At 52.2% G+C, this 26,112-nt stretch overlaps 2 protein-coding genes across 2 annotated transcripts; both read left to right on the top strand.

The window, feature by feature from the left end:
• Window positions 1-321: 321 nt before the first annotated feature.
• Window positions 322-11,874, top strand: Cnksr1 (connector enhancer of kinase suppressor of Ras 1). The gene is made up of 21 exons (XM_028888211.2): window positions 322-464; window positions 2,724-2,881; window positions 3,004-3,185; window positions 3,871-3,955; window positions 4,379-4,420; window positions 4,497-4,601; window positions 5,537-5,596; window positions 5,703-5,765; window positions 6,092-6,193; window positions 6,283-6,344; window positions 6,602-6,675; window positions 6,813-6,919; window positions 6,998-7,028; window positions 7,461-7,633; window positions 9,182-9,255; window positions 9,418-9,489; window positions 10,194-10,267; window positions 10,400-10,461; window positions 10,562-10,646; window positions 10,731-10,912; window positions 11,246-11,874. The coding sequence occupies exons 1-21, from the start codon at window positions 413-415 to the stop codon at window positions 11,513-11,515; spliced, it is 2,115 nt and encodes a 704-aa protein (XP_028744044.1). The 5' UTR covers window positions 322-412; the 3' UTR covers window positions 11,516-11,874.
• A 538-nt stretch (window positions 11,875-12,412) lies between these two features.
• On the top strand, window positions 12,413-25,618 carry Catsper4 (cation channel sperm associated 4). The gene is made up of 11 exons (XM_028888227.2): window positions 12,413-12,585; window positions 12,680-12,754; window positions 13,165-13,308; window positions 17,608-17,709; window positions 20,518-20,615; window positions 20,799-20,919; window positions 21,117-21,250; window positions 22,350-22,524; window positions 23,933-24,144; window positions 24,411-24,576; window positions 25,197-25,618. Exons 1-11 carry the CDS (start codon window positions 12,583-12,585, stop codon window positions 25,245-25,247), a joined length of 1,281 nt encoding a protein of 426 aa, XP_028744060.1. The 5' UTR covers window positions 12,413-12,582; the 3' UTR covers window positions 25,248-25,618.
• The last annotated feature ends 494 nt before the right edge of the window (window positions 25,619-26,112 follow it).

Below are 26,112 nucleotides of genomic sequence, written 5' to 3'. Positions count from 1 at the left end.
ATATGGCGCTAGTTTTTTGTTTGATTGTTTTGTGGTTGTTTTAGACAAAGTCTCCCTACACAGCCCTGTAGGGAACTCGTCTATGTAGACCCGGCTAACGTCAAACTCACAGGGATCCTCCTGGTGAGGCCAGTTTGGGGCCAAATCTCATGTCAGTTCCGGACAGCCCGAGTCACACCCCCGCGGCGTCAGCCCTGGAGCCCGGCTGCCTAGCTGCCAAAGTCCGAGGATGCCAAAGGGGCAGGGCAGGAGGAAGACAGGCGGTGGGCCAATGGCAGTCGCGGGGCCTCACCTGGGTGGCCACGTGGGCCCAGGTATGCGGCGGCCCCGCCCTGGCCCAGCCCGGCGGGCTCGGGCTCGGTCCGGGAGCGGAAATTCCTGCAGGGGCTGGACGCTGCGGGCGGAGCTCAGCATGGAGCCCGTGGAGGCCTGGACCCCCGGGAAGGTGGCAGCCTGGCTGAGAGGTTGGTGAGCCGGGGGCAGAGGTGGGATCGAAGGGAATAGCGTGGTGTCCCTTGGGCAGAAAGTAGGGAAGGGGAAAAGAGAAAGAACCTGAGTCTATTAGTCAACAGGTATTTATAGAGCGTCTGCCACGTACCAGCGTAACAAGGTCCCCTGAACAGGCACAGTGCTGGCAGAGATAGGCCAGGCGACACCAAAGGCCCTAAGACGCAGGAAGGGGTCTTCCCATATTTTTGTATGTTCAAGCCGCCAGGGTGGCGACGAGCAGGTGCAGTAATATGCAAAACAGGGTGGCCCTGGTGGCCCACGCCCCCTTTTATCTCCGACATCTTCCCTGTGCCCCAGGGCCCTGTGAGCTGTTTATTAAGCCCATTTTTCGGAAGTACAAACAGGCCGGGAGCCAGGAAGTGATTTGTTCAGTCTTGGAACAGGGCCGGCCCTGGTGTCATATTCCCCTCTCCTCAAACCGAGGTTGGCAGTGAAGAAGCAGAAACCCCAGCCATTCTGTAGGGGTGACACAGCCCCACCCTGGGGATTCCATCAGAGTGTGAGGATCACTCACCGGGCGACCAAGAGACATAAACACAGGCTGACTCAGAGAATTGAGGGCCTTCTGTAGCTGCATCAGGGAGTGAGGAGACCAGTCATTGCTTCCCCAGGGGCAGCTGGAGCTTGCTGGAGGCCTTTTCAGTGTGAGCAGCCCAAGGAAGCTGCAGTCTCACCCCCAGACTGGGGCCCAGGCCAGCACTACCACTCACCAGGTCTGTGACCACAGGTCTGAGTTTCTCTAGCATGACATGGACAAAATGTCACTGGCGTGTGTGGCTCCATGTGGGTGTCTCCTGGGAGGGTGGAGGCCGCCCAACACATTCAACGTGGGAAGGAAGTTGTCCAAGTAGCCCTGGCTTAATGAGCGCCCAGTCAGGACTCAATGCCATAGGAGGGATGAGGAACACCTAATGACACACGCATTCTCCGGTGACAGTCTGGCCTGGTGGGGTGTGAACAAGTCACTGTCTCTCCCTCCATTAGTTTTCCCGATGATGTCATCCCTGTGTATCAGGGATGATATGTAGTCCCCACCTTCTAGAAATGTGAAGATCAAATGTGCCAATATGGGTGAAGTTCTTTTTATTTGTTTGCTTTTGAGACAGGATTTGTTTCTCTGTGTAGCCCTGGCTGTCCTGGTACTCACTATGTAGACCAGGCTGGCCTCGAACTCAGGGATCCCCCTGTTTCTTTATTCCAAGTACTGGGATTAAAGGCATGTGCACCACACTTGACTATGGGTAAAGTTCTTAAAACATTGCCTCACACAAAGTAAGGTCACGGTAGACAGCCTGGCGATAATGTGATGGCTGTTACTGCCCGACTACAGACCACGTGTTTGGTACACATCAATCATCAAAAACACGCGGTTACAAGGCAGGCGCTCTCATTGTTGCTATTTTATTTAGTTTTAAATTTTTATTTATGAGGATGAGTGTTTTGCCTGCATTTATGTGTGTGTACCTTGAATGTGCTTATGAGTGATGGTTGTGAGCTGCCAAGTGGGTGCTGGGAACCGAACCTGGGTCCTCTGCAAGAACACTAAGTGCTCTTAACCACTGAGCCACCTCTCCTGCTTTTTGTTGTTGTTGTTTTGTTTTGTTTTTGTTTGTTTGTTTGTTTGTTGTTGTTTTTTTGAGACAGGGTTTCTCTGTGTAGCAGCCCTGGCATCCTAGAACTCACTTGGTAGCCCAGGCTGGCCTTGAACTCACAGAGATCTGCCTGCCTCTGCCTCCTGAGAGCTGGGATTAAAGGTGTGCTCTACCACCACCCAGGCCCATCTCTCCTGTTTTAAAAGTAAAGAGATTAAGCAGGAGAACTAGTAGATATCTTAAGTGTTAGCTCCTGCTCAGGTCTCCCTGACTTCGGATGGATGGGATGTGGGTGTCGGGAAAATAAGCTTAGGTCCTCTGCAAGAGCAGTATGTGTTGTTCTTAACCACTGAAGCATCTCGCTAGCCTCTTTAATTTTTTGGTGACTGGATTGCAAGGTATTCGAGCATGCATTTGGTAGAAGGCAATGTCAGTAGGTTGGACACACTTGCTAGAGTGGCTGCTGTATATGGTTCTCAATTCAGCCGCATCAGCTGTGAGACGGGCAGAAGCCAGCCCGGGTCTCAGGGTTGTCATTAGAGACAAGCAGGAGGGGAGGAAGGGCTCTGATGTGATGAAAACTTAGAACAATAATGACACCTGCCCCCCCCCTTGCTCCAGGCCTTGATGATGCTCTGCAGGACTATCCCTTTGAGGACTGGAAGCTGCCTGGAAAGTACCTGCTGCAGCTCTGTCCCCAAAGCCTCGAGGCTCTGACTGTGTGGCCCTTGGGCCACCAGGAGCTCATTCTAGACGGGGTGGAACAGCTCCGGGCCCTGGTGAGTAAGCACAGGCACGCGGCTGTAGTATCCAAAACACTGGTTGTAGCATCCACCAGTCTTGGCGTTTGCCCAGGTGGGCTGGCTGTCGAGGGGCAGTCATAGACCCGTTTCTGATGCAGGGCTCCAAGCTACAGACAGAAAACCTGCAGAGCCTGGCTCAGGGGCTGCTGGAAAGGACCCAGGCCTTTCAGAGCTTGGTCCAAGGCCGTCTGGGAAGCTGTGCTGAGACGCCTGCTGATGTCCTCACCGCTGCTGTAGAGCTGGTGCGGGAAGCCCATGCCCTCCTCTCCTGGCTCAACAGGTACTAGGGATGGGGTAACCAGTGACTCTTCTCATCCGTGGTCTCCTCTAGGGCCTGGGATTGAAAAACAGTACTTGGCTCTTAATCAGATCTGTCAGACAAGTCCGAGAGTCTGTCTGTGCAGGGACCCTGGGCCGCCTTCCTTCCCACCCCACCCTGGAGCTTGTCATGTCGATGGTTTTATCAACAGTTGAATTTTTGTTGGCTTGTTTGACGTGTGTGTGTGTGTGTGTGTGTGTGTGTGTGTGTGTGTGTGTGTAGGCACAGGGGTGTGTGTGAAGGCCAGAGCATCCATTGTAAGAATCGGTTCTCGCCTTCCACTGTGTGAGTCCCGGGGACTGAACTCAGGAACTCAGGCCGTCAGCTTTGGGGGCAAGCACCTTTAGCTATGAACAACCTCTCTAGTCCCTCAACAGCTATTAGATGGAGAGCTTCCCCTTCACTGGCAGTTGTCTGTCCTTCGTGGCCTGCCTCAGATGTTACCGCCTTAGGGACACCTTGCCTGTGTGTCCCTTACAGATCATTGTCTGTTTAATGGTTGTCTCCATGGTGCCTAAAATAGGACCTGGCACATTCAGGACAAATAGTCCTGTGCTGAGCAGAATCCACCACAGTAGGAATTTGTCTCCAATTCTCAGGTGAGGAATTATAACCAACACAGTGTCTTAATTGTCCTTCCTGCCAGGTACCTCTTCTCCCAGTTAAATGACTTTTCTGCCTGCCAAGAGATTGGCGTGTTGTGCGGCGAGCTGGGCCAGGTCTTGCAGGAGGTAGGAGGACAGGGGCCAGGCCAGGCCCCAGAGCTTTTTATAACCTGTGAATCAGACCAAGATTGGGGGGGGGGGGGTGAGGGCTGGGGGAGGGGAGAACAAGAGTAGGAGAAGCCCTGCCCCGGGGTCTGGGCTACGAGGCAATGGGGTGGGTCATGGGGTGTCCCTGGCAGCGGCTCAGGTGGCGTTTGGGAAGGGTGGCAGGAGAGGACATGTGTAGTAATGGTTGAGTCAGGTGTCATGGGAGAGGAATGAAACCTTGGAGTTGAAACACTGAGACCGTTATAGTTCTGGCAAGGAGACCCGTGTAGAGAAAGCAAGGGAGGGCCATCAGGGGACCTCGTCAGCCCCACCCCGCGTCCTCAGGGGAAAGTGGCCCCCACCCCTTCCTAAAAGGGGCCTCCCTGTGCTCTCTGCTTTCAGGACTGTCCAGAAGCAGAGAAGGAAAGCAGCACCCTGAGGATTGTGAGTCTCGGGGCTGGGTGGGGAGGCGCAGGGTATGGAATCAGACTCGTCCAGACAACATGCCGCGTTCCCCCAGTGCAGCCATGTGGCCGGGATCTGCCACAACATCCTGAGCTGCACCCCAGAGGAGCTGCTGGAGCAGAAGGCTCTGTTGGAGCAGGTGCAGCTGGACGACCCTTCGGTGAGCTCTGACCCCTCACCTCCTCCTGAAGACCCCCGGCAGCCTTGGCTGAACCCTGAAACATGGTCTGGGAGTCCCAGCCTCTTGTATTACTAAGTCTGTTGTGTACCGATGCTTAATTGGAGTCCCAGAGGACCTACCTAGAGTCTCACCATTGCTGGGCACCTTTCCCGAGCCAGAGGGGCCTGGGTGACGCATTCCAGGCCTGACAGGGATTAATAGAGATGAGAGGGAACACTTATGCTTTAAACTTGTCCAGTTAAGAGAACCAGAGTTGCCAGGTAGTGGTGGCGCACGCCTTTAATCCCAGCACTCAGGAGGCAGAGCCAGGCGGATCTCTGTGAGTTTGAGGCCAACGTGGTCTACAGAGCGAGACCCAGGACAGGTACCAAAACTACACAGAGAAACCCTGTCTGGAAAGAGAGAGAGACAGAGAGAGAGACACACACAGAGAGAGAGACACACACAGAGAGAGAGAGAGAGAGAGAGAGAGAGAGAGGGGAGAGGAGAGGAGAGGAGAGGAGAGGAGAGGAGAGGAGAGGAGAGGAGAGGAGAGGAGAGAAGAGAAGAGAAGAGAAGAGAAGAGAAGAGAAGAGAAGAGAAGAGAGAACCAGAGTTACTCCCCCTACCCCCCAACTCCATGTCATCCCCTGTCTCCCCTCAGGAAATTTCTGAGACTCTGCTACCTCAGAAATCAGTGACACAGCTTCCCTATGGCCTTATGGGTGGTGGTGGTGGTGGTGGTGGTGGTGGTGGTGGTGGTGGTGGTGGTGTGTGTGGTGGCAACAAGTCCAAAGTTACACAGCAGTTAGGACAATGCCATCTCGAGGCTCTGCTCCCATTCTGCCTACCTTAGAGTCCTGGTACCCGGTGTGAGGTCCTGCCCACTGGCTCTGCTCAACCCCTCTTACTTGACTTAGCTCCTGTCTCCACAGAGTCTAGAAATTCACACCACCAGCAACTGCCTGCACTTCGTGTCCCGAGTAGGTGTCCAGGTAAGAGCCTCTCACCGCTCCCGCCACCCCGTCTACCCTGAAGGCATTCTCACCTGCCAGTCATGCCAGGAAAGCCTCATTCTCTGGGCCCCATTCTTCACACTAGGCTTCCCCCGGCTCCCAGATCCTGCCAGGAGATGAGATTGTCCAGATCAATGAGCAGGTGGTGGTGAGTGCCGGGGAGGGGCAAGGTGGAGGTGAGGGTGCTGAGTGCTGAGGAGGCTTGGGAGAAGGAGGAGAGTCACCCGAGGGTTTTGCACCCTGTGAAGACCAGGCCTATGGGAGCTGCCTCGAATGACATGAGCCAACACAGGAAGGTCTCAGGGTGACTGCTGGTGGGCGGGATCTCAGTTGGGTGCTAGCCCGACCTCCCACAGAGCTCAGTTAAAGGGGCTCCTGGAGGCTCCCTGAAGGTGGAGACCTGGCAGGGCGCTCTGACAGAGAAGAGTTTCAGGGCAGTTTGAGAACCTCCCACTCAGTGTCCTTGTCCCCCAGGTGGGCTGGCCCCACAAGAATGTGGTGAGGGAGCTGCTGAGGGAGCCAGCAAGTGTCAGCCTAGTGCTGAAGAAGATTCCAGTGCCCAAGACCCCGTCACAGGTACCTGTCCCCGCCCCCCGCCCCCCCCCCACACCTGCTTTCATACTCCTGTGGTTGGCGCTATCACTTTGTTTCTGGTTGTTTTCCAGACCCCCCAGGACTCCCCTCACCTGCTAAGCCAATCACCGCCTCTGACCCCACTGTCTCCCAGGTAAGCAAGCTCTGTCTGCTAGGTGCCTTTTTGTTTGGTTGGTTTTGGTTTTGGTTTTTGAGACAGGGTTTCTCTGTGTTGTTTTGGAGCCTGTCCTGGATCTCGCTCTGTAGCCCAGGCTGGCCTCAAACTCACAGAGATTCTCCTGCCTCTGCCTCCCAAGTGCTGAGATTAAAGGAGTGCCACTAAGCCCGGCTTCTGGGTATGTCTTGAAGCGGGGACCATGGGCTCATCGCATGTCCCCTTGTTCTCCGCAGGGTTCCAGCCGAAGCTCTTTTTACCTTCAACCTGTCTGCAGATGGGAGTCCTGGACCCAGCCCCGCCTGGACAGGTAGCTCACAGCCCCAGCAGGCGGCACATGCTCTGGACAAGGCATCTGAGTGCCCACCAGCCTCTCCATGCTGACGTCCTAACCACAGGCCTGGGCCTGAGCTCATGGATTTTCCCTCTCTCCTCCCTGCCTGACAGACTCTACCTCCCTTGATGCTAAGCCCCAGCCCACTCCTCCTGAAGCCCCAGGCACACTTCCAGAAAAAACAGCAGAGCCTCTGGAGACTTCGGGAAACCTTGACAAGGTAAACTCAAGGACTCAGCAAGGAGGGGCATGGGCTGTGGATCTGGACCCTTCTCTAAGCTCTTCATGGCCTTTTCAGAGTCCCGTCCTTGGTCGGAAGAAATCAAAAGGTATGAGCATCCCTGACTGGGCGGGGTCTCAGAAATCTTCACAGGGCTGGGCAGGGACCCCTCAGTGCACACACATGCTTCCTACACAACAGTCTTTTCTGGAACCATGGGCCCTTGCTTCTCACCAAGGCCTCTTGCTAGTTCTGAGACTGTGAGACAGTACCCTCTGATCATCAGTTTTATCTCCTGGGGTGTGTGTGTGTGTGTGTGTGTGTGTGTGTGTGTGTGTGTGTGTGTGTCAGGGCTGTGCACTCTACCACTAAGCTATATGCCCAGCTTCTTTAAAGTCACTCCACCTGAGGGCATTTGTGATATTGTGAGCCCGGAGGATGAGTTCAGACAGTTCCTACTGGGGATCCCCCTGGGGGCAGATAGACTCCGGGAAGGATGCTCGCTGGCCGCATGTCAACATGGTCTGCTGTGTTGGGGCAGGTGTGGCCACGAGGCTGAGCCGCCGGCGGGTGTCCTGCCGGGAGCTGGGCCTGCCGGATTGTGATGGATGGCTTCTACTACGCAAGGTACCCGGCGGCTTTATGGGTCCACGCTGGCGGCGCTGCTGGTTTGTGCTCAAGGGACACACCCTATACTGGTACCGCCAACCCCAGGTGAGACCCCACAAACACTTGCATAGGTAACGTGTGGACCTAAGGCCACCATTCTTATCTCTGTTTTACACAGGAGAGCCCCATACTTTCCTAGGCTCCAGGATTTCCATTTGTAAGGTGTGAGTGGCTCTTGGTAGAGAAATGAGTTCATAAGTGTGTAAAAAAAAAGGTTATAGGGGGGCTGGAAAGATGGCTCAGTGGTTAAAGCACTGGCTAGTCTTGGAGAGGACCGGTGTTAGTTTCCAGCACCCAGATGGTAGCTCCCAACCATCTCTAACTCCAGTTCTAGGGGATCTGATGCCTGCTTTTGATCTTTGTGGGTGCCAGGCACACATGTGGTGCACAAATATGCATCAGTCTAGCTACATAGCAAGTTCCAGGCCAGCCCAAATAACACAGTGAGACTCCTGTCTCAGAAAAAAGGGCCAGTGAGATGGCTTAGTGAGCAAGGTGCTTGTCACCAAGCCTGAGGACCTAAGTGTGATACCCATAACCCCCATGATCTGGACCCATAACCCCCATGGTCTGGACCCATAACCCCCATGGTCTGGACCCTTAACCCCCATGGTCTGGACCCATAACCCACATGGTCTGGACCCATAACCCTCATGGTCTGGACCCATAACCCCCATGGTCTGGACCCATAACCCCCATGGTCTGGCAAGTTGTCCTCTGATTACCATGTGTCTTGTGGCATGTGTGGGTGGGCACACACACACACACACACACACATACACACACACTTACATACACACACACACACATACACACACATACACACACATACACATACATACACACACATATACACACACATACACATACACATACACACACATACACACACATACACACACATACACACACACACATACACACACACATACACACACATACACACACACATACACACACACACACACACACACTAAATGTATAAATGCAAACATTTTTTTAAGTGTAGGGCAATCGTTTTTACTCTCTCTCTTCTCTTCTGATAGTCTATCACTGGTGATGGCCACTCAATCCCTTATTCACTCAGTAGATATCCAGGTGCCTGCTGGACCCATCCCTGAGCTCTAGAGCCCTGGGGGAACAGGAAAGATTTGGAGAGTCCCTGCCCCTCTTGTAACTTAGAGGCCCGTGGGGGAAAGAGCTGAATACATCCTTAAGGACAGTGTGCTAGGATGAAGGAACTTCCAGGAGATGTATGGGAGCCCAGCAGAGGTGTCTGATCTAGTCCAAGGAGTCTAGAAGCTTCTTTGGAAAGCTGTGTTTGGATGTTTGTTAGGGAAAAGGAAAACCAGGAAGGGGAAAATGCTTTGGGACAGGAAGCAGTTCCTGGGAGAGGGCCTGTCTAAGCAAGCTGCTCCCTTTGGCTGTTCTGGAACCTTTGCTCTCCTTTTCCTGCTCAGAGGGGCCTCTTGGCCACACCTTCTGCCCTGAGTTCCAGAAACCCAGAGAGTTACCTAGGGAGCTGGCTGTCTGACCTAGGGCTCCGTGCTGACCTGGAGGTCCCATGCTGACCCTTGTACTGTGATCCCCCAGGATGAAAAGGCTGAAGGACTCATCAACATCTCCAACTACAGCCTGGAGAGTGGACATGACCAGAAGAAGAAATAGTTAAGTCTTGGAATGGGATGGGATGGGGGGAAAAAGGGAGAGGAAGGGTGGGGGTGGGGTGGACATGGGGCAGGCGGTTGGGATTCCTGATCCAGCCTCTCTCTGGGTTCTGGATGGGCATGCCCAAGAGGAGAATGCGACTTCTTTCTGCCTGCTGGCAGTGTGTTCCAGCTGACCCATGACGTGTACAAGCCCTTTGTCTTTGCTGCTGAGACCCTGACTGATCTGAGCATGTGAGTACCGCTTCCTCTTCCCTACTCCCATGAAGTCCCCAGCCTCCACATGCTTAAGAGCTGGGCTCAGGAGCTGGAGAGAAGATGGCTCAGTGGTTAAAAGCATTGGCTGTTCTTCCAAAGGACCCTGGTTCAATTCCCAGCACCCACATGGCTGCTCACAACTGTCTGTAACTCTAACTCTAAGATCGGACACCCTCACACAGACATACATGCAGGCAAAACACCAATGTACACACACACACACACACACACACACACACACACACACAAGAGCTGGGCTCAGGAGACCAGACTTAAACCCAGCCCTCAGAAAGCCTCAGTTTCATCATCTGCAGAATGGGTAAAGGAGGATTCCTACCTAAGTTGCTCTTTGAGGATCAGATCTGTGGGTCTGGGACATGGTGGTTCACCCTCTAATTCTAACCTTAGGAGTCTAAGGCAGGAGGATTGCAAGTATGAGGGCCAGCCTGGGCTACATAGTGAGTTTCAGGCCAACGAGAGCCGTATAGTGAGATGCTGTCTCAAGAAAACAGGAACGAGAACAGAGGGTATGGCTCAGTGTGGAGCACTTGCACCCAGGCTCCAGCACACACAAAAACATGAGGGGGGGGGACTAGAAGATGTAGGTAGAGGGTGAAAAGCGCAGACGTAAACAGGCTGCGGTGAATGGAATCCCACACAGCCCACGTGCTCCTCTGCAGGTGGGTTCGTCATCTCGTTACCTGCATTTCCAAGTACCAGACTCTGGGTCAGGCGCCCTCTGCCAGAAAGGAAGGTGAGTGTATCACTGAGTCAGAGCAGGGGTCCAGACATCACTGAGCTCCTGCCTTTCCCAGGCTGGGCGCCAGAGCTCCAGTCCCCTGGCCTCTCCAAAGCCGCTCCATGGTTCTCCAACTCCTCACTCTAGATTGCTACAGTGAGACAGAAGCGGAAGACCCTGACGAGGAGGCTGGGTCCCGCTCAGCTTCAGTGAGTACAGTCACGTCCAATTCGGAGGTAGGGGCTGCCTAGCAGGATGTGGGGGCGGGGGGCTCAGGCTAATCCTCTCTCTCCTTCTGCTTTGACACAGCCTGGCCCGGCTCCAACCCGGAGTGACACCCCCCCCACGGCTTCACCCTTGCAGAGTCCAAGGACGTCCTTCGGCTCCTCAGCAGGTGCTGCCCTGGGAGCGGGTCCCCGGGCTGCGGAGATGACCTGACTGTGTTCATGTGTTCTCATCCCGCATCCTGCTCTCACAGACAGCAGTGACAGGGTCCTGGAGGGGATGGTGCAGGAGCTGAGGCAGGGGGGTGTGTCCCTCCTGGGGCAGCCACAGCCCCTGACCCACGAGCAGTGGCGGAGATCTTTCATGCGGCGCAACCGTGACCCTCATCTCAATGAGCGAGTGCACCGGGTGCGGGCACTGCAGAGCACACTCAAGGTGAGCTGGGAGCGACGGGCATGGGCAAGACTGAACGAGGTTGTGGGCCTCAGACCCTGGTGACTGTGAGCTCTACTGTGAGATCCAGACTGTAGACCGAAGGCTCTAAGCCCTGGCTCTCTGATTCTGGAGCCCAGTGTTGGGCTCCCTACTCTATTCAAGGCTCAACTGTGCCTGAGCCAAGTTCTAGAAGGTTCTGTGTGCAGAGACCAGCTACTCACCCAGGCTCTTGGGCCAGGGTACCCTGGTGCTGGGCACAGGACTTAAAGTTAGTGCTGGGTTCTATCCCTCCTTGGGTTGACAAGAGAGGTTTGCCCCCTGCTCTCCCCTCAGGCAAAGCTGCAGGAACTGCAGGCCCTGGAAGAAGTGCTGGGTGACCCTGAGCTCACGGGAGCAAAGTTCCGTCGGTGGAAAGAACAGAACCAGGAGCTGTACGCGGAGGTCCTGAGCACCCGTGGAGGGATGCGGGCCCAGAACAGCTCCCCAGCCCCAACCTCTGACTCCAGGGGTCAGTCCCCACAGCCCCTGCCCTCTGACCCTGAGGAACCCTCCCAGCTTTTTCCCTTGACCCCAGAGAACAGCCTCCAACCTCCTGACCTCTGACCCTGGCTGGTAGTGCCTGGCTCCTGACCTCTGATCCTGAGGAGGACTTCATCTCCAGCCTCTTTCATGTCTAAGACAGCATGCCCAGGGGTCTGTGTTAGGCTGGAAGTAGGGCTAGTCCTCGGCTTTACCTGATCCCACTCTCCAGGGCTTCCACAGTTTCTGCTCATGTGCCCCCCAGAGTGGAAGGAGAGCAGACCCCTCCCTGTGATGTAGAAATCCCCTAACCCATCCTCAGATCCGGACACACCTGCCTCCCTGGGTCCTTCAAAAAGGTTTCTCAGAGCAGATCTGGATGACTGTTTATTTTACATGAGAGATGCTTTTCCACCAAATAAAGTTGATTTCTCCCAAATGAACCCATGTGTCTTTGCTTTAGAATTGGGGATCTGCAGCGCCCTTACAGACATCCCCTCCCCACAACACACACAGGGGTGAATTGCTGTCCGGCTAGAGTGAATGCCTTCTGTCACAGGGTGGGTGACAAGCTCCCTGCGTAGCTCATCACCCTGCGGTCTACACTCGAGGCTCCTGTGCCAGGGTGCTGGGGCTCTGTGGTCATGCATCCTTTTGCCTTGGTCCTGGGAGGTCAGATCTGCTCCCCTATCCTAGCCCCAGGGAGGCACACTCACTTAGTAGATAAGAAAACTTACCTTTCTGGAAGGGCGGGCTGGGTAGCTGGAGGCAAAGGATCCTGGGCATCTCTTCCCCTTCACTCAGCCTCACCTCTAGTACCTGGATCCAGAAAGGGGACCTCGGTTTGCTATATTCAGATGCCGTGGGGGTCCAGACCTATTCCCACCAGCCTCTAACCTCTGACCCCATCCTGAAGCTGGTGGCTGAATACCTGGTTCCCTTGCTCTTTTCTTTTCTTTTTTTTTTTTTATCAGGTTGGAACGTCTTGGTGGAACACAGAAGGGCGTGGTAACAGCTACCTCTGTGATCTCACCACAAGGGGAAGGGAGACTGCCTGAAGCAAAGCTCTGAGGAAAAGGGATCAGAGCAAAGATGCCTGACAACCAAAAATAGTGGATGCAGAAACCGACAGGGTGAAACCCTCGGGCACTATGGTAGGGAGCCCCTGACTGGCGCTGTCACTAAGCTGGCATCCTAGGTTGGGCAGGGGCCGTGGTCACGCTGAAGGCCTGCGCCTGTCCCCTGTAGAAAAACACCTACGAAGGCATGAGTCGGCATGAGGAACAGGTGCTCATCAACCGCAGGGATGTCGTGGATAAGAAGGTAAGGCAAGGAGGGAGGGAGGGACAGGCCGAGTCGAGACTGAGGTGACCTCCACCCCGTAGTTCCCTCCTGCAGCTCTCTACCCTTTAAATGTCCCCCCTGTGGACCTTCTCGAGGAGCTAATGCCCGCTGAGGCAGCTTCTCATAGGAAGCCCTATATGGTGATAGCCACTCACCAGCAGAGCCCCATGGCCCCCACGGTCCCCAGTAGTGACCCTCTCTTCATGATCATTTGTTGTGACTCCTTCATGGAAACGAGCATTTCATGAACTCAGGCAACAGCATCACCCTCTAGGGCAGTCCCCCGGGTGTCCCGTCCCCCCCCATTCACAGGGAATAGGGAGTAAAGAGTCCAGGTGGAGGCCACCTGTGGTGACACCTTCTGAAGGAAGGTCTCCGTCCCCTTCCAGGATGCCTGGGACGTGCAAGAGCACATCACTACACTGTGTGTCAAGCACTTGCTCCGACATCCCGCCTTCCAGCTGCTGCTGGCCTTGCTGCTGGTGATCAACGCCATCACCATCGCTATTCGTACCAACTCTTACCTTGGTCAGGTGGGATGCTGGACTGATCTCTCCCTCTCCTCGCTCTGACCTGGGACAAGGAGCTTCCTTCTCAGGTCCTTGGCTCCTTGTCTGTGTATGATGTTTGGATTCGGATGTTCTTCAAAAGTCTGGTCACCAAATGGGCCTGGTATAGCAAACCTTTAATCTCAATGCTAGGGAGGAAGAGGTAGAGGCAGCTGGATCTCTGTGAACTAGAGGCCAGCCTTGTCTGTGTAGCAAGTTCCAGGCTAGGCAGGCTAGATAGTGAGATTATGTTCAAATAAGTAAGTAAAAAAAAAAAGTCTGTTTCCATTGACCTTGCATAGGATCTGCATGTCAAGAAAGACTTCTTGGGCTGGAGAGATGCCTCAGTGGCTAAGAGTGCTTGTTGCTCTTCCAAAGGACCTGGGCTTGGTGACCTGAGTATGGATCTCCAGAACCCGAATAAAAGCTGGATGCCATGGTTTGGTGTAGGTCTGTGATCCTAGTCCTCCTGTGTAGACATGGGAAGTAGGGACAGCAGAATCCCCCGCCCCCAAGCTCTCAGGCTAGCTAGCCTGGAGTACTCACCATGGTAGCAAACAGCAAGAGAGACCCTGCCTCAAGGTGGATGGAGAAAACCAATACTCTTTTAATTTCCCCCTTTGGTTTTTTTCAAGACAGGGTTTCTCTGTGTAGCACTGGCTATCCTGGAACTCAGTCTGTAGACCAGGCTGCCCTCAAACTCACAGAGATCCTGCCTCTGCCTCTCAAGTGTTGGGATTAAAGGTGTGTGCCGCCGCCGCCGCCGCCGCCGCCGCCGCCGCCACCACCACCACCACCCAGCTAGACCACTACTCTTTTTTTTTTTGTTTGTTTGTTTTTTTTTTTTTTTTTTGGTTTTTCGAGACAGGGTTTCTCTGTGTAGCTTTGCGCCTTTCCTGGAGCTCACTTGGTAGCCCAGGCTGGCCTCGAACTCACAGAGATCCACCTGGCTCTGCCTCCCAAGTGCTGGGATTAAAGGCGTGCGCCACCAACACCCGGCTAGACCAATACTCTTAAGGGTGTTCTCTGATCAACATACACACACTGAGACAGGTGTGCACACACATACACACAAGCACGCACTTGCACACTCACACACATCAAACATACAGAGGTTTTTTAAAAGGAAAAAGAAAGGAACAGAACATTAGAGTTTGCTGAGGTGGTTTACACAGAGGCTCCCAGCATTCAGGGATCTGAAACGGGGGTCGGGGGTGGGGGAGTGTCTTCAGGACAAGGCCAGTTTAGGTTACATAGTAAGTCTGAAGCCAGAGTAGACTTTATGATACCTGTGTAAGAAAGAAAGGAAGGGGGGAGGGAGAGGGAGAGAGGGAGAGGGAGAGAGAGGGAGAGGGGGAGAGGAAGGGGGCAAAGAAAAAGAGGAGGAGGAGAAAAGAAGAAACAGTGAGAGAATTCTTCATGTGTGTGTCCAGCTGGAGAGCCCAGGTTTGCCTCAAACTTGCCATGTAGCCCCGGCTGCCCCCCAACTCATGGCAGTCCAGCCCTAACCCTGTAAGTACGTAGATTGCGGGTGTGCACCACACTTGATAGATTTCTTGTTTTGTTTTAGGTTTTATTTATTATTTGGTTGTTTGTTATCTAGTTAGTTAGTTTGAGACAGGATCTCACTACAAGGCCCAGCTTGGTCTCAAACTTATGACCCTCCTGCCTCAAGCTTCTGAGTACTAGGATTACAGGTATATGCCACCATGCCTGATGAGGTTTAATTTGCTTTTTCATTTGTTTGTTTTTTTAGACAGGGCTCCATATAGCCCCAAATGTCTTACAACTCACTACACATATAGCTGAGGACAAATCTGAAAGCCTGCAGCTTCCTCCTAAGACTTAAGACCTAAGTGCTGGGAATCCAGGTGTGAGTCACCGCACCTGTCAGTTTTATTTCTTATGAGGTGTGTGTGTGTGTGTGTGTGTGTGTGTGTGTGTGTGTGTGTGTGTGCTGTTTAAATTCAGCATGTCCATGCAGGTGGCGATGGATGAGTTCAGAAAGGTGGTCAGTGGCCAGATCACATATGATCTTTATGTCAAGGGAGCTAGTTTGTATCCTACGCCATCGAAAAGGCAGGAAAGGATTTAAAACAGCATTGAAGTGAAATGACCATGTGCATTTTAGAAAATGCACTGGGTGGGGGCTGGAGAGATGGCTCAGTGGTTAAGAGTATTTGCTACTCTTGCAGAAGACAGGAGTTTGGTTTCCAGAACCTACATTAGGCAGCTTACAATTGCCTGTAACATAAGTTCCAGGGATCTGACGCTTTGTTTTGGCCTCCAAGGGCATCTGCATGTGTGTGCTACACATACAAACAAACTAACACACACAACATACATATTTTTAAAAGAAAAGAAAAGATTTTTTTTTTTTTTACTGTGAATCGGTGTTTTGCCTGCATTCATGTCTGTGTGAGGGTGTCAGATCCCCTGGAACTGGAGTTCCAGACAGTTGTGAGCTGCCATTTGGGTGCTGGGAATTGAACCCAGGTCCTCTGGAAGAGCAGCCAGGGCTCTTAACTGCTGAGTTATCTCTCCAGCCTCCAGAAAAGAAGCCTATAAAAAGGCACAGTGTGGACAACAAGGCAATGAAGAGGGCCAAGACTGAGAGAAGATGGGTCAAAATGGGTGAAAGATATCCAGGTGAAAGACATGTGATCTCGACCAGGACAATGGAAGTATGTGAGAAGAGCCACTGAGTCACATCCCTGGGTTCTTCTGCTTCCTCCCCATGGTCCTTGGATTGAGCCCAGGGCCTTGCACATGCTGGGCTAGCATTATACCACGAGCCTGTGTCCCCAACCCCATGGACTTTTCTGATGATTTACATTGCTCGTTAATATTTAGTGGGCCTTTGCTATGTGCCACCTTCTGTTACTACATATCCTCCTTTTATGCGTGTAGACAGAGACTGCAGGAAGTTGAGTTTGTGCCATGAGCAACAGTGTCGGGGTTGGTGCTATGGCTGGGACATGGAGACCCAGGAGAAAAAAGTTTAGAGAAGAGTGCAGAAGTCGGTTCAGGACATTTGAGGGGCTAGGAAGTCCATATGGGGAGGGCTCAAGAGGAGTCGATAGATCTAACAGACTGCAGGTGCCAGCCAGTTGATGGTGCACACGTCTTTAATCCCAGCACTCGGGAGGCAGAGGCAGGCAGATCTCTGTGAGTTCGAGGCCAGCCTGGTCTACAGAGTAGGATCCAGGACAGGCACCAAAACTATACAGAGATACCCTGTCTCGAAAAACCAAAAAAAAAAAAAAAAAAAAAAAAGAACAACAGAAAAAACCAGCTTTTATTATGGGTCTCAGTTGAAAATGCTGGGTTAAGAATGTAGTTCAGTTGGTAAATCAGAAATTCAAGGACATCTTTGGCTACATAGTTGAGGCCCACCTGGGCTACATGAGATTGACTCAAAAAATATAGTAGAACAGGAAAAATAAAGCCAAGCCTGGAACCCTAGTGTGGAGTTTGTGACTGTAAAGATCAGACTCGAGAAGCCCAGAGGTGGGCTGAAGTGAGTGTGGGTAGCAGGAGGCCCACATGAGGACAGGGACTCTGCTGGCTGCTGGAGTACAGAAAGAGGCAAGGTGACTGGCGTGCTCCAGTCTGTGACTGGGGTAGACTCCATGGACTGGGGGTGATGGGGAGTGGGTCACAGCTATGCGGACGCTGAGAGAACAAGGTGGAGGTTGGGCAGAAGTGGATTTGATTTTGGACAGACCCTAATTACCCATCTACCTATTGATGCACCCAAGGTACATGTCCTGGATCTACAAAGGGAGGGCACCTCTGACCTGACCCAGACAACTTGGGATGCTGCAGCCACAGGGGTAGTTGGGACCAGAGTAGCAGAGAAGTGCCCTAGGGTCTGGGGTCCTGCAGCTCCTGGCAGAGGGCATGCCTGTTTTTTGTTTTTTTTTTCCCCAGTGCCGGAGTTTGTTTAGCTCTTCCTCACCTCCCTTTCCCAAATAGCCTACTCCAGAGGCTGGGGTGAAGGCCAGTCATGTGCATCCAGGTTCCTAATTCCCCATCTGTGAGATGTGACAGAACAGAAAACTACTTTTGAAAACAGTGTTGACAGTCGCTTGACACCGTACGTGAAGGGTCTTAGCACTGCCTGGCATATGTGCAAAACGTGTCCCCTAAAGGAAAGCATAGAGATGCTAAGGAGGAAGAGTAGCTGGGGTACCCTCACCCACAACCCACCTCTCTCCAGCCTGGCGCAGACCCTGCTCACGGATGTCTCTGCCTCCCTCTTTTTCTCTGTCTTCCACATAGAAACACTATGAGTTCTTCTCAATCATAGACGACATTGTGCTGACGATTCTTATGTGTGAGGTTCTCCTCGGCTGGATCAATGGCTTCTGCGTTTTCTGGAAGGTAAGATCCCGGGAATTCCTGTCATTACTGTCCCCTCACCCCCTGTCCCTTGGTATCTGCAGCACATCAAGTCTTTGCCTAGCAAAATAAAGGTTTTATATGGGGAGAGAGTGTATCAGTGTGAGGGGATGGGGAGGTTTCAGGTATGTCTGGAATAGGGCAGAATATGCGTTGTTCAGGAAGTGCCTCGTCCATGTGTCTGGACCCCTGCTTTTGCCTCCCAAGCTCTCTCTATTTACACAAACCCAGGTTTCTGCATCTCAGAGATGGAATCAAGGAATTGAGAGTGTCTGCTCTTAATTTACATGATTCTGGATCAGGGCTCCATGAACTTTTTCTATAATGCAGTAATTTGTTTTGTTTTATGGTAGGGGACTTGTTTGTTTGGTTTGGTTTTTTGAGACAGGGTTTCTCTGTGTAGTCCTGCCTGTCCTGGAAATTAGTTCTGTAGAGCAGGCTGGCCTTGAACTCACAGAGATCCACCTGCCTCTGCCTTCCAAGTGCTGGATCAAAGGTGTGCGCCACCCCTGCCTAGCTCAGTGAATTGTATTTTAAGCTTTATAGGCTCTAGTCCCTGTTGCAACAATTGACCTCTGTCAGGCCGCACACAGCACAGCCAGATGGACGGGAGGGGCTGTGTTCCAGCATAGCTTTCCTCCAGGTGTGTCGATGAGGTGTTTGTTTGAAGGTCTTACTATGTTTCGCAGGTTCACCCCACACTCCTGAGCTCTAGCGATATCCCTGGCTCAGCCTCTCAGTGAACTGGACTAAGATCGGCTCTAGTCCAGTAAGAGTCCACTTGCACCAAGCACAGTAACGCACACTTATAATTCCAGTCGTCTGGAGGCTGAGGGAGAAGGGTCAGGAGTTCAAGGCCTACCTGGGCTAGATAGTGGGACACCATCCCCAGAAGACAAACAAAATGCCTCACGTGTGGACAATGCAATTTGAGTTTTGTGTAATTTTCATGTTTCCCTTCTGATTTTCACTCTTCCCTCACTTTAAAATGATGAACTGGCTCCTTGGGATGTCTTCTTTTTGGGAGGTCTCTCCCAGGCTAGGCTTCTGCTACTCTGGCTTTCCTTCTTGGGTTCTAGAAACTCTCTCTGGCATAGTTAAAGAGTGTTCTCCGTCTACCTCCCTCAAAAGAGTCTATGAACCCAGCATGGCAAAACCTTGTATCCTCAGAAAACAGGTCAAGATATGGCATACAGCAGGAGCTTAATACTTGGTGGATATGTAGCCCAGCTTGGCTAGGCCTTTTGTTTTGACTCTTAGTGAACCAAGGGTCTCAAACTTACCAGGTCCCCCAGTCACTGTCATACTGTCCTGAGGAGAAACCATGACCAAGGCAACTCGTATAAAGAAACCACTTACTGGGGGCTTGTTACAGTTTCAGAGGGTTAGTCCATGATCATCATGGTTGCAGGCAGGAAGGCATGGTGCTGGAGCAGCAGCTGAGAGCTTTACGTCCTGATCCACAAGGATCCACAGGGAGCAGGAAGAGAGAGAGAGACACTGGCAGCACACCTTCTCTAACAAGGCCATGTTTACTCCAAGAAGACCACACCTCCTAATCCTTCCCGACATTTCCACTCCCTGGAGACCAAGCATTCAAATAGATTAGCCTATGAGGGCCGTTCTCATTCAGATCACCACACTAGGCTTGCTTACTCACCCACTCCCTGACCCTCTTCTTACTTTGAGACAAGGCCCCACTAAGTTTTCCAGGATGGCCCTGAGCTTACACTGTAGCCCAGACAAGCCTTGAACTTGTGACACCCCCAACCTGCACCTTCGTCTCCTAAGTGGCTGGGGTTACAGGCCTTGATTCCACAGAGAGGCAGACTTGTGTCTCCCTGTGTGTGCGGTGTTGTGGCCCAGACTCTAAAATGTGAGGAAGGCTTGAGTCTGTTGGATTGCCTCCCAAATTTAAGAGCATCTTCCATTAAAATACGGCTTTCTTTTTGAACATTTACTTCATTCACACATTGGCCAGAACTCTGTAGAAAGCCACGCAGTCCTGGATCCGATCCAGTCCCTCAGCCTGTCCTGCCTCCGTTCACCTCTTAGGTAATCTTCTCAGAGCCCGTTTATCCTCACAGCTGTTGTTTTAAATCCTAGGCAAATAGGCATGTATTTTTAGTGCTCCCTTCCCTGACGGTAGCCTACCACAAACAATGCTTTGCGCTTAGTTGGTACTTATGGGATCCTGGTAATCTTTCTATATTAGTACATGATGAATGTACAATAGCTCATTCTATCAGTCTCTCATTGCTGGGCACGTTCGTTGTTTTCAGCCTCTTTTGTATTTATATATTTATTATTTTTGAGACAGGGTATCACCTCCCTCTGTAGACCAGGCTAGCCTCAAACTCACAGAAATCTAATTGCCCCTGCCTCCAGAGTGCTGCGATTAAAGACATGTACCACCAGGCCTAGCTACTTTAATTTTATTAATTATAGTGTATGTCACACTTCACATTAAGGCAGGAGCATCCAGGAGTTTTGAAGTCACCTAACTATACAGATCATCATTGGCTAAGGAGCTAGTGTGTGTGTGTGTGTGTGTGTGTGTGTGTGTGTGTGTGTGTGTGTGTTCTCTGTGAGTCTCTGAGAATGGCTGTTTTCATAGGCATAGGACTGTGATTGTGTGTGTTTGTGGTACCTCAGGGGTGGACAACCAGGAGATGGCAGCTGGCTAGCTTTGTTCTTAGAGGAACATTGAGTCTCCCATTGTGTTAGGGCAGATGGGATACTCCCATGGGCTGGGCTTGATAGACCCTTTTGGGCTGCTCCCCCATTCAGGACGGCTGGAACATCCTCAACTTCGCAATTGTCTTTGTCTTGTTCATGGGGTTCTTCATAAAGCAGCTTGACATAGTTGCCATCACCTACCCTCTCAGGTGAGTGGGGAGCTCCGAAGGTAAGGGTGTGTGTGTGTGTGTGTTCAGATCCCAGGAGTGAGAAGGGAAGTCGGTACCCTCTGGGGCTCAGCTCTTCCCTTGGGGAGGTTGGTGGGAGGGAGGCAACAAGAAGGAAAGGGTCTTGGAAGGGTCAAGGGGCACCTCTGAGAGGCTCTGCCACAGGGTACTTCGGCTGGTACATGTGTGCATGGCAGTGGAGCCCCTAGCCAAGATCATCAGGGTCATCCTGCAGTCGGTGCCGGACTTGGCCAACGTTGTGGCTCTCATCCTCTTCTTCATGCTGGTCAGTGCCTGCCAGGCCCCAGCCTGTGTCCTTCCCTGCACAGAACCTGGAGGGTGGAGATGGATGCCCAGGGAGGCAAGGGGCTTGCCTCTGAATCCTTGTGGGTCCCTGGCAGCATTTACTTGCATTAATTTGCAGGTCTTGTCCAGCTCCAAGGCCATTGGGTGAAGTGAGGTGGGTTTTGGTCTCTTTGACAGGTCTTCTCTGTGTTTGGGGTCACGCTCTTTGGTGCATTCGTGCCCAAGCATTTCCAGAACATGGGGGTTGCCCTGTACACCCTCTTTATCTGCATCACCCAGGATGGATGGCTGGACATCTACAGTGACTTCCAGTGAGTACAGATGGGTTCTTGGGCTTCATCTCCTTCTGGTAGGGCAGGACTGGAGTTCCTGGAGGTGAGGAAAACTATGAGAGGGGCTCCTGGGACTTTGATGAAACTAGCCGCACAGGAAGTGAATACACAAGGAAATCACGGGGCAGGGCCTTTGGCTTTGTGGGACTTGAACCCTGTTCCCATAGAAGCCTCACACATTCACAGGGCCGCCTGACCCTGTTCATGGAGACTTCTGCTATGCTACAGAGCTGTGTGGCTCGACCTTGGGCCAGGGAACAGGTCTGAGGTTGGGCCTGAGGTTCTGAGGCGGCCTCCAGCTTGCAGGAGAGTACCACACACCTCCTAGAGTCCTGGGAAGTTTGGGTTTCAATGCACTCATTCTCAGACCTGCTCCCCAAGGGCATTTCTGTGTTCTAGTCTTTGCTTCTTGGAGGTTCAAGTCCAACTTCATTCCATCCCACTCCCCTTTGTGAAGCAGAAGCCAAGTAGGCAAAGGGGTTCTGCAGTCCCGGGTAGTGGACACCTCAGCATTCAGGAAGCAGAGGCAGGAGAATCATGAGTCCAAGTCAATTATAGCCAACTTGGGCTGTAATAAGACCCTGTTTCAAAGAAGAGAAAATGGGGGGGGGGTGCGAAGGAAGGCACCTGGGGACGAAGCTCAGTAGGTAGAGTGTTTGCCTAGCCTGGGTTCAATCCCCAGAACTACAGAAACCAACACTGGTGCCATTCACCTACACTACACAGTTGGAGGCCAGCCTGGGCTAACTTGAGAACCAGTCTTAAAAAAAAAAAAAAAGGAAAAGGAAAAAAAGCGGGCATCGTAGTGCACACCTTTAATCCCAGCACTCGGGAGGCAGAGCCAGGTGGATCTCTGTGAGTTCGAGGCCAGCCTGGGCTACCAAGTGAGGTCCAGGAAAGGCAGCAAAACTACACTGAGAAACCCTGTGTCGAGAAATAAAAAAAAAAAAAAAAAAAAAAAAAAAAAAAAAAAAAAAAAAAAAAAAAAAAAAGAAGAAGAAGAAGAAGAACAGGAAGAGGAGGAAACCGAGGCATAAAGGGCCAGGGAAATGATGGTGCTCCCGACTGCCGTCCCCAGGATGGAGGACAGGGAGATCGCGATGGAAGTCGGAGGTGCCATCTACTTCGCTATCTTCATCACCATCGGCGCGTTCATCGGCCTCAACTTGTTTGTCGTCGTGGTGACCACAAACCTGGAACAGATGATGAAGATTGGGGAGCAGGGGCAGCAGCGTCAGATAACGTTTAGTGAGGTGCGTGTGACGGGGGAGGAGAGCGTGGGCATGAGTGACGTGTGTGTGTGTGTGTGTGTGTGTGTGTGTGTGTGTGTGTGTGTGTGTTTGGATAAACACATGTAAAGCCAGCTCCAAAACCTGGAGGCAAGGCCTTCATATCTGTAATGTCCACTCAGTGACTGAAGCTCCCAGGGGCTGGGTATGGATCCCTAGATGTGGCATAATAATTCAAAGCTGAGCAATGGGGTGTCATCAGGGCATTTACCCAAGGCATCCTGAAGTTCTTCTCTATGATGGGAATGATAATAGTGCCTGCTTGCCAAGACTCTCATGAGAATCATATAGGGTCTGATGAGTGCTTGTAAGTAAGTGCTCAATAAATGAACTGGAGGGCTGGCTCAGTGGTTAAGAGCACTTACTGCGCTGGAGAGATGGCTCAGAGGTTAAGAGCACTGGCTGCTCTTCCAGAGGTCCCGAGTTCAATTCCCAGCAACCACATGGTGGCTCCCAACCATCTGTAATGAGATCTGGTGCCCTCTTTTGGCATGCAGGCAGAACACAATATACACAATAAATAAATAAATAAATAAACAAATAAATCTTTAAAAATAAAAAATAAAAAAAAAACAGAGTACTTACTGCTCTTGCAGAGGACTTGGGTTCAATTCCCAGCATCCACATGGCCACTCACAACTGTCTGTAACTCCAGTTCCAGGGGATCCATAGCCACCTTCTGGTCTCCACAGGCATCGCATGTACATGGTGCCCTGACTTACATGGTGCGCTTATTTACACACATGCAGACAACACATTCATACACATAAAATAAAAATAAATATTGGCTGGATGTGGTGGTACACACCTTTGATCCCTGCAGAGGCAGGTGGATCTCTTAGTTTGAGGTCAGCTTGGTCTTCAAAATGAGTTCAAGCCAGGCTACAGAGAAATCTTGTCCTGAGAAGCAAAACAAAACAAAACAAAGAAAAAGAAAGAAAGAAAAGAAAAAAGAACTTAATGTTGGCTACCCAGTATTTACTTGGTAGAACTTGCAAAAGGTGGAGGAGAAAGTGGAGTACTTTGAAAAGGTCAGAAGGCTAAGACCATCATTACTTCAGAGTAGGTAGGGGCTTTAAAGGCTTGCCGGGGTGAGAATTTCTAAAGGGATCTGAGAGGGCCTTACGTATACACTTGATGGAGTTATCACAGCAAGGTAGGGAGGCTAAGATTGACTGGAGCTGAGGACCGGTGTTAGAGAGCTTGCCTAGGTGGCTGGAGGCCCTCGGTTCCATCCCTAGTATGCTCAGATAAAATAACATAAAAAGTTATAATACCAAATACGGTTAAAAGGGGCGTGTCCTAAGAGAGTCATCCTTTCTAAAGTCACATGACCCTGAGCTGTCTATCCCTCTCCATCTAATGTCCCCAGACAGGCAAAGATGAAGAGGACTGGGCTGACGACCTGCCACTGGTGCACTGTACGGAGGCCCGCAAGGAGATTTCTGGCCTCCCCCAGGAACCTCTGGTTGGGGGTCCCCTGTGCAACCTCACAGAAAAGACCTTCGATAATTTCTGCCTGGTGCTTGAGGCAATACAGGAGAACCTGACGGAGTACAAAGAGATCCGGGAGGAGCTCAACACGTAGGGGAGGGTGCTGGGGAGGCAGAGCGGGCCCTGGCCTCATTGAGCCCATTTTCTAAGGAACTCGCCCACAGTTCATGCTTCCCAGCTCAGGAGCTGGTGTCCTGACTTTCGGGTCGTACCTTTCTCCCAGGAGGGCCCTGCGTGGCCTGGGTCTCCCTTAGGGATGCTTCAGAAGCAGTGAGGGAAGAAGGGAAGGGGAGGGTGCACACCAAGGGAGAGATGGAAGGGCTTGGCCAAGGAGCACAATGTCTCTTCTGCCCCAGGATCGTGGAGGAGGTGCGCTCCATCCTTTACAACCAGGAGCAGGAAAAGGAGCTGTTACACAGGCACGCCTCCAAAGCCCTGTCCTTGCAGAGCGGGTCCTCCTTAGATATGCGGGAGGTGGCTACCCAGCAAGACTTGATCTCTGCACTGGTCAGCAGGGAAAAGGTACGCATTCCCTTCCCTACCTAATCAACACCGCCTCCCCCCTCCCCCCACAAACACACCATCGCCCCCACAGGTACTACGGCCAAGATGTCCTTCCTTTCCTGTCCACCCTCTAAGATCCCCACTCATTTCAGAGGGCACCACCCCGTTCGGTCGAGTCTAGTCATTTTCTTCTCAGAGAGGCCAAACCTCCTTCCATCAGGCTCCACCCTAGGAGCCACCCCCCCACCCCACCCCGCCCCCAGCACCTATAGACTTATCTTAGAGTGGCTTTTGCCAGCTCGGCTCTTCCTTGGAAACAGTCCCACATTGGAAAAAGGTCCCCTTTCAATCCATCTAGGGTGCATATAAGCAGTGTGTGTGTGCGCGCGCGCGTGTGCGTGTGCGTGTGTGTGTGTGTGTGTGTGTGTGTGTGTGCGCGCGCGCGCGCGCCTCTTATCTCACGGGACTGGAGTGGAATGGAGTCTTGGGAATGCCCGAGCTCCCCAGTTCTGAGTGTGGGTTCTACCCATGCTAGAATGACTCAGATGGGGCAGCTGTTGAGACAGGAGGAGGAAGAGGAAGAGGCAGTCTGTCCCCTCAAGGTAAGCAGAATGACAAAAGGACCCCTTGGCTTGCAGGTTCACGATTCTAGCACAAACATGCTTAGCAAACACAAGTTCAGCCTCTGAAGAGCAGAATGGGCGCCAAGGGGGCCTGCACCCGCCGGGGACCAGCTGCTGCATCGTCCTGCATCCCCGACTGGAGTCCATTCCTCTCCCTTTACACCTGGGGGCAGAGGCCAGGGCCTGCGATGGTGGCAGCATCTGCATGGCTTATGCCTGTGAGCTTGAGGTCCAGAGGAGTCAGGACGGAGGATTCTGGATGAGAATGGAAGCCCTCAGGAAGGATGAGCGCAGAAAGGGGTAGCCAGGCTTTGGCCCACCGGTGACTATCCTTGACCTCTGCTCCAGCTCCGGGGTGAGTCCTGGGTGGACCCCGGCACTGAAAAGAGCCAGGTCAGTAAGGCTGTGTGCACCAAAAATAAAATTTCGTGTTATAATCAATGTGTCTGACTGGTTGTTCTCAACCTGTTTCACACTCTTGCCTTTGGTCTGCGAGGGGAGATAGATCTTGCTTCCTAAGAGCCAGAGCCCAGCCTGGGCTTCGAAATGAGATCTAGTCTTGGGGTTGGTCTGATGAACCCCTTAGGGGCTTCCGATACAGTGATGGAGTAAAATTTACCCCCTGATCAGTTTGACTTTAATGGTAGAGATGGAATCCCTGACCTTAGAATCCTGAATTTGGGGTAAGGGTGCTGTTTCTGGGTCTCATGTTGGGAGCCCCGTAAGATAAAAGAGTCCTTCCCTTCTCCTCTCTCCCTGTCTGAAGGTGACGGCTGCTCCTCACCCTGGGGAGTCCCTGTCTGGTAGGGTCACCACTGACCAAGTGTACAGGTGGTTCTACCCTTGGACACCAAAGGGTGGCTGGTTAAAGCGGGAGTCCCCAAAGGTCTTCTGGATTACAACAGCACTTTGAGGCTTGCTGGGAGGACGT

This window comes from Peromyscus leucopus, chromosome 2 (genome assembly GCF_004664715.2).
Source record: "Peromyscus leucopus breed LL Stock chromosome 2, UCI_PerLeu_2.1, whole genome shotgun sequence".
NCBI classification, from domain to species: domain Eukaryota; kingdom Metazoa; phylum Chordata; class Mammalia; order Rodentia; family Cricetidae; genus Peromyscus; species Peromyscus leucopus.
Note: the sequence above shows the minus strand (reverse complement) of the source record. Positions and strands in the feature narration are given on the sequence as shown.

Bases quoted from the DNA above. Each gene is read 5' to 3' on its own strand.
- Cnksr1 (XM_028888211.2), top strand. From the start codon at position 413: ATGGAGCCCGTGGAGGCCTGGACCCCCGGGAAGGTGGCAGCCTGGCTG. The intron at 2,882-3,003 runs GTGAGTAAGCAC...TTTCTGATGCAG, and splicing joins TGGAACAGCTCCGGGCCCTG to GGCTCCAAGCTACAGACAGA. The intron at 10,462-10,561 runs GTGAGTACAGTC...GCTTTGACACAG, and splicing joins CTGGGTCCCGCTCAGCTTCA to CCTGGCCCGGCTCCAACCCG.
- Catsper4 (XM_028888227.2), top strand. The intron at 17,710-20,517 runs GTAAGATCCCGG...TCCCCCATTCAG, and splicing joins GCTTCTGCGTTTTCTGGAAG to GACGGCTGGAACATCCTCAA. The intron at 24,577-25,196 runs GTACGCATTCCC...CTTGGCTTGCAG, and splicing joins CACTGGTCAGCAGGGAAAAG to GTTCACGATTCTAGCACAAA.